This window comes from Stegastes partitus, unplaced genomic scaffold (assembly GCF_000690725.1).
Source record: "Stegastes partitus isolate 25-593 unplaced genomic scaffold, Stegastes_partitus-1.0.2 Scaffold549, whole genome shotgun sequence".
In the NCBI taxonomy this organism is placed as follows: Eukaryota; Metazoa; Chordata; class Actinopteri; family Pomacentridae; genus Stegastes; species Stegastes partitus.
Window position 1 is genome coordinate 41,712 of NW_007578280.1, and position 13,102 is coordinate 54,813.

General features: G+C 44.1%; 2 protein-coding genes across 3 annotated transcripts in view; both read right to left on the reverse strand.

The window, feature by feature from the left end:
• usp19 (ubiquitin specific peptidase 19) overlaps positions 1 to 11,247 on the reverse strand; it is a 29,235-nt gene extending 17,988 nt beyond the window's left edge. For both annotated transcript variants that reach the window (XM_008288247.1, XM_008288246.1), the window contains exons 1-6: positions 10,925 to 11,247; positions 8,447 to 8,816; positions 4,262 to 4,390; positions 3,969 to 4,105; positions 3,289 to 3,834; positions 205 to 565 (exon numbers count right to left, since the gene is read on the reverse strand). In XM_008288247.1, the coding sequence (XP_008286469.1) occupies positions 205 to 565; positions 3,289 to 3,834; positions 3,969 to 4,105; positions 4,262 to 4,390; positions 8,447 to 8,651 (1,378 nt within the window). In that variant the 5' untranslated portion in view covers positions 8,652 to 8,816; positions 10,925 to 11,247. The remainder of the gene's footprint in view (positions 1 to 204; positions 566 to 3,288; positions 3,835 to 3,968; positions 4,106 to 4,261; positions 4,391 to 8,446; positions 8,817 to 10,924) is intronic.
• Positions 11,248 to 12,322: 1,075 nt separating this feature from the next.
• The window catches only part of LOC103362018 (tubulin alpha-1A chain-like), a 2,080-nt gene continuing 1,300 nt past the window's right edge, over positions 12,323 to 13,102 (reverse strand). Inside the window, exon 3 of the mRNA XM_008288262.1 lies at positions 12,323 to 13,100. Within this exon, the coding sequence (XP_008286484.1) occupies positions 12,741 to 13,100 (360 nt within the window). The 3' untranslated portion in view covers positions 12,323 to 12,740. The remainder of the gene's footprint in view (positions 13,101 to 13,102) is intronic.

Sequence of the window (13,102 nt, forward strand, 5' to 3'; positions counted from 1 at the left end):
GATGGTGCTACTGTCTTCATCTACATCCACTTTGTGTTCGTGTGGAGGTGCAACAAGAACATCAAAAGATCTGAAGAGTGCTTTTAATTTGTGTGTGTGAATAAAAACAGAGTCGAGATAGTAGAAGAGATGTCAAAATGGAGATACAAGTTTGGAGGTTGTTTTTCCAGTCCAACCAGTGCATTCTCAGAGTCCTCAGCTGACCTTCCTGTTGCTTCATCTCCAGCGGCGGCTCTTCCTTCGACTGGTCCCGCTTCTCCTCTTCGTCGCAGCTGCTCTGCTTGTGCGCCGGACCGGGTGACGGGCTTCGTTTGTCGGCCGGTACCGGCGCTGCCTCTCCGGGCTGCTGGCGGATCGGAGTATCCAGCTCCGACTCCTGCTCAGCAGAGGTTTTCTCCGGCTCGGAGTCCGTTCTGTCCCCCGATCTCTGGGGAGAGTCGGCTTCTCTGCCGAAGGCGACGGGTTTGAGGCAGTCGCTGGTGCTGATGGGAGCTTCTGGTTGGGTGTCGCTGACGGGGGCTGCTGCTCCAGACCCGTCTGCAGACTGGCTTCGCTTCTCTTCCAACTGAATGAGATAAAAGAAAAGGAGTTTTGGCAAAACATCTCAAGAGTGTAAAGTTTACTCTCTGTGGCCTCAGTCACTAGCTGGACCCTGACGCCGTCCTCTAAGTCTCTGCATTTCAGTCACTGAACATTAGCAGCTCTGCCTATAGAACAAAAGCTAAGAGGTGAGGGACAGACGAACGGACAACAGAACGGGAGAGAAAAACAAAGAAAAGCAGGACGGAGAGAGAAGACGAAGATGCAAGGAAAGAGAAACTGTAAAAGTTGTTAAGATTTCATGAGATTTACAGTGTTTTCAAATTTACTCGACCTCCTGTCTCACTTGTTAAACACTGTGTATGTATATTTATAGACCATCCAGCATCATGAAGGGCTTTAATTCACACTCAGCTCTCCACGTTTTGAAAAGGAATGAAGAATTACAAACTGAATTCACCGTTTTAAATCTGAGGCTTCTCTGAGAAGTCAGAAATGAACCAAACATCACATTCAACCACTAAAACTCATTTTTCTGTCCAGGAATGCGAGTAAATTACTATAATTTGACATCTTAATCAAGAAATAATAATAATGTGCTTTACAGTTTGTTTGTTTTTGTAAACATTTTTAAATTCATAGATGATAACAATAAGTATATTTTAGTATTAAAAACATCATTTCAGTTAAAGAGCTTCTCCATACTGGTGTATGAACCACTACAGAAACACAGGAGGTTATTTAGGTAATTACCAATGCTGTTAATTTAGGGCAGCTGTGGCATAAACCTGACACTGGGTGGTGGAAGGAGGGCAAAAATTGATTTTGAACTTTTTACATTTACGATTTTATTGATTTTCTTTTCTTTTATTTTTTTTACCTAATGAGAAAAGATCATTATCGATATCTGCAGTTTTATAAATCTGTATAATTCAATGCTAAGTGACACTAAATGCTGTCAGTTTGTGAATTTATTTGATCTGACAGTCGGTTGCTGGTTCCATGCAGACGTTGATGCAACTACGATATCAACAACCCAAGCCAGACGTTACGATGTTCTCTGATTTTAGTTGATCCGCTGCCCTGCGGCGCTGGAAGTCAGGCGAATATCGAGGATCAACTCCGTCTTATTGCAGCAGTTGTCGAGGACAAACAGAAACTTGACTCCAATTCAAGCGTGAATGTACACAGTTGACTTTTCTGACACGAGACGCCTCGAATACGCCTCAACACACCGCAGACAGTTACCTCTTGCACGGCTCATTAGTCGGTCTGTTGAACAAGCGGTAAGACCCGGAGACAGGTACGCAACAACAACGCCGAGCTTGTTTTTAATTAGTCTGCCGTGTTTAAAAAATTAAATTAACTGATAAAATAACAAATCTCGTCCAAGCTCTGGGGGGAAACTTGAAAAGGCAGAGCCCACACATGCCAGATGGTGTTACTGGCTGTCATCTTAATAAATCAGAGCGGCGCCGAGCGATTTAAGGAAACTATCCAACTTTTTTTTTTTTAGGAAGATTTTTAACTCTGTGCCCGTCGTAGAGTTCTGTGTAGTTTTAAACTCACTTGTTGTTGATGTTCTCACAGAAAAGTTTACTTCTCAGTGTTTCCTAATAGAAGAATTGAGCCTGTGTTACTTTATGACACTCAAACACAGGTTCAGTTTTCTACCAGGGGAAATCAGGTTCCTCTTATCTCTAGACCAGATTACAGTGACCAGACTCAGGGCACTGGAGCACGACGACTGTAACCCAGTTATCTAAGTGCATGTAAACACAACGTATGATAAAGTGTTGGACAAGTGTGCCTTTCTGGGTGTTGTATTGGTGGGAAAACTGAAGAGGCCACAAAGGGCTCTTTTGTGACTTTTGCCCTGCAGAATCCTCTGATGTCGACATTGCTGTGGAGAACCGTGGAGCTCCTGAACGACGGGTCTAAACCGCGTCGACGCCTGAAGCTGGAGCTCGTGTTCGTGTCGGTCGCGTTGCTACGGAGCGACTGTCCGGCGCTCTGCAGCCAGAGCGGAGCCCCGAGGGCCTGAAGTGGAAAAATGCACTGAAATTGCACTTCTGCAGCCATCAAAAGCATTAAACACGGCGCAGAAACTGATAAAAGGGTTAGCAAAGAGTAGGCGTAAACTCCTTTGAATCATTAGTCTCGATCAGCGTGTCTCCAGAAATGTACGCGGCTTCACAGACTTCCACCGAAGGGCGCCGACCGCCGACTAAAGAGCATCAACAGTCGTGTTTTTATATGAATTTCATGGCATAAGTGAGCCTCAGAGGGGCGACTATGTCAGCGTTGGACTCTAGATGGCATGTTTTCAAAGCACAAAATGTCAATTTTTATAGATTTTATTAATAGTGTTTCTATTAACACCAGCATTGTTGAGTTCCACCGCAGTAAGCTGATATGTTTAGTTGGTGTGCAGAACCTTTTTACCATCACGTAGTGAAGTAAACCCGCTCGCTGTCTTTTCATAGCTGGAGAAATGAACTGTCACTGATTAAAAGTTCAACTGAAAGCATGTTAAAACCTCCAGTATGTCATCAGATTAAAGAGGTTCTAGTTATTCTGGTTCTATTTTTTCCTCCAAAGTGCTGCTTGACTGTAGCTCGGACCAACATTCAGACACCAACATTTCCTATTTGTGTGAATTACTAAAGCACCAAATACACACTTTTTAATTCCACATGACAGCAGCTCAGTTGTAACGTTTAAATTAGCGACCACGGCTAATCTCACCTGTGTTCTGGTGGTACTGCTGGTAGGAGCTGGTCCTGCTCCTGGACCGCTGCCGGGCCTTTCTGCTCGGTTGTCTGCGTCCCTGCGTTGCGTCTGAGGGCTCCGGCCAGCGGGCGCTTTGTCATTAGCTGCTGCAGACTTGGCGGAGGGGGCGTCCCTGTCGGCCGGTGATGCAGCCTCCTTCGTGGTCTTGGGCGGCCGTACGACGGTGCGCTTGGCGCTGGGCTCCAGAGGCTGTTGCTCGCCTCTCGTGGCGCTGACGGGCTTACCGCTGGCGGCGGTGGTAACTGAAGCATCCCCGGCTCCAGTTTTCACCCCGACGGAGTCCGCAGCGGTCTTGTCGCCTGCTGGTTTGTTTTTGAGGCAGCGCTTCACGCCTCGCTCGGCTTTGCCACCGTTGCGTCTGGACTCGCTGTGCGCCGGCGATGATGGCGGCTGGGGCTGCGGCGGGGACAGTTTGGGTTTCTCCGATGACTCCGAGGAAACCGGCTTTGTGTCATTTTTGGTCTCTGGGGGCACCGCCGCCTCCTTCTCCTTCTTGTTTGACTGCAGCAAACACATTTGATCAAAGTCAGACTGAGGTGAGCTCAGGTGTCAGTCGTTACTAAAATCATTTATGAGTGCAGACAGAAATCAGAAAACATCTGCACTTGTGTCGAGAAACAAACAAAAGAATGTACCTTAAGAGAAGGCCAGATGTGAAAGGGAATCTTCTTGTGCATGATGAGATGCAGGAATCCGCCCTTCTCCTTGTACTGCACTCGACTACATGAGGCCTCAATTTCCTCCTGCAACTGGCAGCTCCATTGCCGTCCATCTGAAAAATTAAAACACACACACGGATGTTATTTAACAGAACTAACCCTCAATATGAACGACAACACTGCAGCAAAAGACAAGTCAGACGAAGACTTTAAAGCAACGCAAACATCCAAAATCCCAAACGCAAGCCTCTTTTCCGGTGTTGCCGTACCTGGGAAGCACACGTGGCAGTGCGTGTCGGTGAAGGTGGTGCTGATGTCCTCTATCCTCTGCACGCCTTCCCCGCAGCGCAGCCGGACCGTCACCTCGTTGACGTTCTGCTTCCAGTCCACAAACACATCTGAGGAACACAAAAGCAAAGGTTGGCACCGGTGCGAAACCAGAGACTGAAGTTGGAAATGAATCTCTTCCTCATTCCGCCGCGATCATTAGTCACAGCCCGGAGCAACTGCGACGCTGCCGAGGTTGTTTGAAAGACTGAAAAAAGAAATCGTCCGCAGAACATTAAAAAAAATAAAACAAAACAGAATGCCAAGCAGGATTTATCCCTATCTGTACAACTAACCTGGGAGATTATAAGCACACACACACACACACACACACACACACCTGCACACAAACTCACATTTCGCTGCACTCAAGTGGGTCAGTCCAGAAAACTCACGGACAGACTGAACCAGTGAACTCAGCAATCACAGACGGGACGGCTAAATTTATCTGCGCCACACAGACTCTATTCCAAGTAAACAATTGCATGAAAGCAAGCGGTCGACTCGTTTCAGAGAACATGCTGCCGAGCCACACACAGACACACACGCTTTCCTCGGTAGAATCGAGAACGTGAAAAACAAAGCAAGAATGAAAAAGTACCATTTTTCATAGTGACCTCAAAGTTGTGGCGGCGACTGAAAACAAATTCTCATTGCAAGACGGAGAAGTACAGCAGCAGGTTCTCTGGATGGTCCACCGGCGAAGGACAAAAACAAAAAAACAATCACGTACGGATCAACCATGCGGTCTTCGACTGGAGCAACTGGAGAGCCTCTGCTTTCCCACAGTGACTTCTCTGCTCGCTCTCGCTCTCTCTCTCCAACCTAATCGCCCTAGAAAGGTCACAGGCAACACTCAATCCCTCTCAGCTGGTCGCAGTCGTATTCCCAGAGCAGCCACGTCACGGCGCGCTCTCATGACCGCGTTAAACGGCAAGTTAGCGCTCAAGACAATTTTTAAAGCATGAAAACGTGCAGACATTCTCAGCTACTACTGCAGGTTTACACAATATTGTATACACCGCATCAGCACGAGCTACTGACAGACCCATTGTCGGCCTGGCTGACTCTCGTGGCCTTTATCTGGCATTTTTCCAATTATCGGTATTGTCAATAAATTATTTTGGGCTACTTTGGGTCTGATGCAGCTCTCTCTGCCTGTCACTCTCTCTCAATCAAGGAAGGAACATAAACTGTCGCCACAAACTAGGAAATTAGCAGCTTTCCTGAGGCTACGCTAACTGCTAGCGGCACAGACTTCTGCAAAACAGCTTCTAGAAAACAACAACTAATGATGCTTTAAGATTAGTGAGCAAAAAAAGAAAGACTTAACAAACCGGCCAACTCAAGGCAAACTGTTCTCACAACACACAGAGAAGCGTGTCCCGATATCCTGCGATTATCTGCATCTCTTATTGCCAGCGTGCATTTTCAGCTACAGTAATTCATATTAATGAACAAGTTTTGTTGTAAGTGACAGCTTTCCTGCCATCACAGGCGAGGAAAATAGAAGATTTAATGTATATCGGTGCCAAATGAAGTGCAAAATATAGTCGCCTGTCTTTCCCGATGACCAATAATCGCCATCAGCCCCGTTAGACCCACATCAGTTGATCTATTTTCATATTTACGGAACAACTAATGACGAGTAACTTCACAACAACATACAGGCCAGCACCACAGTAAACATGGAGCATCCTACTGTTTCTGCTCGGTATGACTATTTTTACTATTAACACACACCATAAACTAAGGAACTCATTAAGGAAACCCACCAAAATAATCCGATAACAGTCGAGTAGCTCTGTGATAAGAAGGATGTTGCACCTTAACTGTTTCTGACCTTGTTCTGTCCAGTTTTTAATCGTCTTTTTGAAAGAGAACCATGAGCGAACACGGTTATCGATACTGAAGGAGACAGAGAAAAACTGTCGATGCAGTGAAAATAAACAGTTCCAGACCAGGGCGTGACACCAGTTCTGTTGCACACGACCCGCAACACATGTGCAACCATGTCGTGGGAAACCGAGCAAACGTCAAAACACAACCAAAAGTGAAGTGCAACCGCTGGCATTGCGTGTACGATCAGAAGCGGCCCAGTCTGATGACATTCAGCCGATGAACACAGACACTGGGCCCGGCAGGATGGGAGCGCAAACCTGCCACACCGATCCAGTTCTGTGTTGTCACTGGTAAATTAAAGGCCAAATCTGCACGAGTTCCAACATCTCAGCTTTATTCTCCTGCTAGTATTATTCCAAATGTACGCAGGTATCAATATTCAACAAGGTGTTAGAATCAGTATGTTTGATCAGATTATGTGGTAAAAACAAACGAATGCTGACTTTTATTCATCACGTGTCCAGAAACATGGCTCCAAATGCTGCCCCTTAACTGGCATCAACGTATTTGCAAGAACAGCAGCAATGATGTGATGATTATAAATAAAATAATTTCATGTTAAAGCCATTTTAAAGTGACATACGGTAGAGATGGCCACCACAGACATCCTGCCATGTTCCCTTTTTTGCAGAACTCCCCGACATTACTTTACAGTTCTTGCTAAAGTGGGAAGCCTGCTGTAAACTTTCATTTCGCTGTAAGAGATTACGCTTTATGTCTAAAAATCAAGACACTGTGTGCATGCTTTACATCACACCTGTTAAAACACAGTGGATTAAATGAAAGATGTTTCCCCCCCAGTATTTAGAGTTGATAGAATCTATTTCAACCATCAGCTGGACCGATCCTCTCCGTGAGCAGATGCTTAACATTTAAATACATCATTTCTGTGGTAAAAATAAATAAATTAAAGTGTTTTGTGTGGTTTACGAGTACTCAGACTTTAGGCTCTCTGGCTTTTTATCAAGAATATGATAAGATTTGCATCAGCATTTCCGCCTGCAGGGATCAAACTGAAACAAACAACTGTTGGTGATTTAGTCAATAACGCTGCACCGAGAAACGTTACACCTGCTGGACTGTCAGTGACTGGCTCTGTATCTATATTTATATATTCACCTCCATTTTAATTGCATAAGATCCATAGTAAGTCTTGTGAGTAATCCACTCGGATGCCTCTGCGTCAACAAACTATTTATTTATCCGACTGAATAATGGGAAAGCAAAACTTGACCTACAGGATGTGACGATGGATTTTTCAAATTAAGGAACCACAAAGCATGCAGGTAGTAAACACAAGGACAGATACCTGATAGAACTTAATTTAAATAATAATAAACAAATTAAAATCTAACTTCTGAGTCTTGTGTTTATGTTTATGCAGAAAGCTTTTTTTTAAATTTATGCTAAACCCTTCAGTGTTGAGGCCAGACAGCCCACAGTCCCTTTCTTTTTAAGATGTTTTTAAAAAAAAGATTTGTCCTACATAATTTTAACTGGAAAGGACATTTCCTGCATCTTTAAGCACACAAAGCAGGATTTTTCAGAGCTCTACCACTAGAAGTAGAATCTAGGAATAGTTGACATGTTCTTATTGTCAAACGCTGGCGTGTGGGTGTTTATGAATCGGGAGGAGAACAGTTCCACCGCTGAACGGCAAACCTCCTCCTGTTTGTACGTTCAACCAGCAGCGCTTCAATGAAAGGCATGAAGCCATATAAAGGAGAGCTGTAATCCACATCCACATATGCAAAACTCAGAAAAAACACTTTCAATTAAACACACACACACACACACACAAGCTGCACAATGAATGAAAAGGAAAAGCACAGTATGTACAAAACAATCCACTCACACACAAAGACATAAATGCAAGTAGCAGCACGAATTGCAATTAGGGCAATAAAATTAACAGCAAAGGAGTAAAACTGGAAAAACGCAAAACACAACGATGCTTCCTGTCCGGTTTTAAATACAAAAAGTTAATCAAGTGGATATTAGATAAAAACAAATATGAATAAATGAAATGTAAAGTGTAAAATGTGCTTCAACGGATCAAAATGTTCAGACGCTTGAGCCATAAATGTGTTGATGAATAACAGAGTTATGGTTTGCAGCCACGACACACCCACAACAGTGATCTTTATCCAGATGTGGTCGTCTGTTGAAGAAGCACACTGCTATATTTTTATACCTAATGTTTCATCAGATGCAGCACTTCTTACCTTTCTTGACCTCTGCGATAACTCCGTCCACTGCCGCCGCGGCTGCTGCCGCCGCCCTCTTGGCCTCTCGACTCTCCTGGTTGGCCCGGTCCTTCTGCTTCTTCTTACTGGAGGACAGGTCGGAGCCATTTTCCCTGCTGCTGCCTCCTCTCTGCTGAGCCCCACCGCGACCGCCGCTGCCGCCGCCACCACCGCTGCTGGCCATCTTCAGGCACTTGGCACTAACAGGCCGCCCGTCGCCGGAATCGCTACCGCTGCTGGGGTCTGGATCTGAGATGTGCCTCTTCCTGCCTGGCCCGGCTATCTTGGCGATGATACTGGTCTGAACTCTCCCAGAACAGAATCAGGAAGGCGAGTAAGGGATGGGGACCTAAAACAGAGAGCAATGTAAGAATCGAAGAGACGAATGTACCATTAAGCCTTTGAACCCCCAAAACCCCCCCAGCAGATTTAAAAGACATGTTTATTTTTCAAGAATGCAAAAATGACCGCTTTGTTCAAAGGGTGAAGCTGTGAAGACGCTAAATTTGCAACAGTCCCTGAACCACTCATCTGTAACGGGTCACTCAACTGGGAAACCAAACCTAAGCTTGAAATTTAATCAAAATCCCATGATTCTAAATGTCTTACTTTAAAAGAAAGGGAACAAAAACAAGTAATTTCCATTCACCAGATTATGTAAAAGACGAAAAACTGAGTGGAACTGTGACGCCTCGAGTGACTCAACCGCAACCAACTGTCTGATTTTACGTTTTTATTTTTTTTTAACAGGACTTTTTGCTGAACTGAACTGCATACTGTGTCTACACAAAGAGCCACCACTTTTTTTCCCTACTATTGGTAACACTTGTGAACACATGTGGAAATATGTTGATGACAGTTTTGTTTTGGCAAAATATGTTATCAAGGAAATCCAACCTTTATTATTTTGGAGGATTTATGAGGTTACAGTGATGTTTTACTGCACACAATACATGTTTAAATTTCTTTCATATGTTTACATACAACTGAACCTTGCATGCACTACTTTATAACATGCTTTCTCATATATATTCAGCAATGTGCTACATAAATCACACGACTGTTTTTACAGTTATACGCTATCTTTAAATGAATAAAGCTGCTTTTATAGACACACTTGCACATACTATTTCTTCTAGTAGATGTTTAGATTTTATATGTGCACACTGCTGTCTGATTGTGTGAATGCATTGACAGGTTTGCTGCTTAGTTTTGCTGCACACCGTGCAATGACAGTAAAGAAATTCTGCTCTATTTCTACTTCTGGACAAGGTTGTGCTGTTTACATAGAGATGCAGGACTTTACACTGCAGTGAAAAATGAGCCCACAGTGACAGAGAAAAAAAAATGTGATAAGGGCCACAAATGTCTAGAAACTGCTCAGAGTTTAGATGGTTAATGTCCATTAATTATTTGGTGCATTATTAGGTGCTACATGCTATTAGCAAGCTGTAACAAAGTGTGCAGTCAAAGCAACTCGAGCATCGTGGCAGCTTTTCTTTACCGGGTTTGTAAATGCTACTGCACACAAACTAATTAGGATTCCAAATGACAAAAAAACAAAACTGAAAGAAAACCACGAACCACTAAGTCTCACAAAAGAAAGCGTGCGGCTGCATACAAAGGTGAGCCGAGGCGGACGGACGCTGCGCCTAGCCGCGTTTCCTTAGCATAGCAACAGCAAGCTGCTAGCTCGTACAGTCAAATGACAAACAAAGGACAACAGCTAAATCAGCCATTTTATTTGGTGTTCAGCACGGCACAGTAACTAAGGAAAAAAAACTGGACGGTGTTCAAGACAAGCTTCGGAGCGGCTTCCCGTCTGCAGATTTAGTTAGCTGGGCAAGTTAGCCGGCCGACTGCAGGGGTTCGCTCATTACGAGGCACATCTGTTTGTGGCTGTCATGTGCCCGTCGATACGAGGAATACTAATGTGACGGGACGACGCTTTGGCGACTCCCTTTAGAGGAATTCGCAAACAACTTGACCTATAAACAGTCAAACACCACTGTAACATACCTGGTTTGTAGCGGGGGGAATGTGGGACAACACAAGTCCTGGGCGGCTCACCTGGAGTTAACCTACCTATATAAATAAGTGACAACACACATCACTAAACCAGCTGCACGGACTTAGCTGACCCGCAGTGACCAGCTGAATTACTGCTGTAGGATGCCAGAAGGTGTTTTACAGCTCCAGGTAATCAGCGTAATTGCTACACCTGGTCCCCCAAACTCTATGTCTTCCCGCGTGTGCAGGACAGGTGAGGTAATCAAACGCACCTACGGTCTTCGCGAGGCTAATGTCATTAGCCACATGCTAACTGTAGCTAAATCGAAACGGGTTGACATGGCTACCTATTTTACACAAACAACACAACATGACATCTCCCGACACCGCAGCCTCGTCCGTTACTAAAACGCCACATTCACACTGACATTAAAACGGGACACTTACGGGGCTGTAATACGGCGGTAAATCCGTCTTAACACACAATAGCGGGGCGACTCCTTCGGCTTCGCCCGGCTGCTAAGCTCCTCCACGGCCGCGGGCCGCTGCGCTCCTGGCCGCACTCGAAACCCCGCAGTCCACGGTGTTTCTCGAATATTCTTTCCGTTATCCGGGAGCCATTTCTGCCAGCTGTAAACAACACGGTTTAGAAATTCAATAAAAAATCAAAAAAGCGAAGAGCTGCTCAGTCCATTGGTGTCATCCGGCCTCTGCGGGGAGAGTCCTACTTTGTTTGGAACAAAATGCTCCGCCGCTGCCCGGCCAAACCTGGGATGAGTGCGCGGATAGGCTACTTCCTGGATGGTCCGTTCACGTGATCTGTGGCGCTGCCTTCCGCCCGCTTCCAACAGCAGAAGGAGAAAATAATAATAACAAAGAAATAAAAATATCACAAAAAATCCTTTATTCCCACTGCAATAACCACCCTGAGCAAAATGAAGTAAGACACTGAACAGTACGTTTTTTTTTTTCTTATCGGCTGCTGTTTCTTTTTAACATTTCTTTTAGACGTGTGCACTTTGTGAGCTTGTGTCTTAAATGTGTTTTTAAATGTTTTATCATTGGAGCCTCGTCAAAGGAGAATTTCTGTCACTGGTTGGGACAGACAATAAAGTCTATCTATCTGTCTGTCTTTTTAATTATGAAATGTTAATAACTAAAGAGTTTCCTGCTGATGAGAACTGGGATTTAAACTGTGGCACCACTTTTACAAAACACACAAATTACAATCCAAACGGAGACATTTCCGTACAAATTCATCCCAGAGCTTTATTTAAATCACCATCTGAACATGAACTCTTTTGGTTTTGAGGGATAAATGGTGGTAAAATGGTGCAAAAGCCTCACATAGGAATGGTTTCAGTAAAATATGACTTTCCAACATGCTGTGAAAGTTTCCTTTTGACCCTCTTTTGTCTGTCGCCCCAAAACAACCACCAGAGGTCTCCACATGACCAGAAAAGGTAAATGAACGACTTTAAAAGGAGCTGCTCCATGATTCCTAGAAGCCCTGGGGTTCTTTTTATTGATATGTCTCATATTTATTAGACTCACATGAGGTCAGAATATATATTTGATGTGAAAAATCGTAATATGTTGTCCACATAGATTCCGAATTTAGTTTATAGCATAAATCAGACTGGAAATTTAAACACGATTAAACAAACTAAATCTGTAATTCTGGTGAAATCTCAGCTCAAACACGATGACTGTAGAGGTAAAGCTACAGAATGTAATGAGTCCTGTTTGCATAGAGAGGAGACTGGCATGTGATTTTGGCTGACTGGTGTATTTCTCAAACTAACTTTACACTGTTCAACTAATAAACAACAAACACAGACAAAGTTCATATGACAGGAAATTTATTTAAAACTGAGCCAAACATTTTCTATTTCATAGAATTCCCATTTGATAGATAAAATGTAGTTTTTTAACACATTGAAGAGAACATTTTAGATCAGCTCTTCGTATCACTTTGAACACTTGACTTCCTCACGAAGTGAAACAGTCGGTTTGACTGTATCAGCACTACAGCAAGTCAAATTATGGACAAAAATCTCTTTTTGGAACATATTTAGGAGAAAACTTGCAATATATTAAAAATATATTAAAAAAGCACTTATGTCCTTCTGAACTTCTTTTTCACAAACTGAAATTGTCAGTTTGACTTTCTCAATACTCAAACAAGGAAAACGTCTTTTTGGAACATATTTAGGAACATTTGGAACTGATTAATGTCTTAATAAATGCCTTCAAATCCCTTTTAATACTCCTCTCCTTCCTCCTCTCCCTCACCCGCAACACTGTCCATTCCCACCTCTTCATAATCCTTCTCCAGAGCTGCCATGTCCTCTCTGGCCTCAGAGAACTCTCCCTCCTCCATACCCTCTCCGACATACCAGTGGACAAAGGCACGCTTAGCAAACATCAGATCAAACTTGTGGTCCAGGCGAGCCCAGGCCTCTGCAATAGCAGTGGTGTTGCTCAGCAAGCACACAGCCCTCTGGACCTTGGCCAGGTCTCCACCAGGAACCACGGTGGGCGGCTGGTAGTTGATGCCAACCTTGAAGCCAGTGGGACACCAGTCCACAAACTGGATGGTGCGCTTGGTTTTGATGGTGGCAA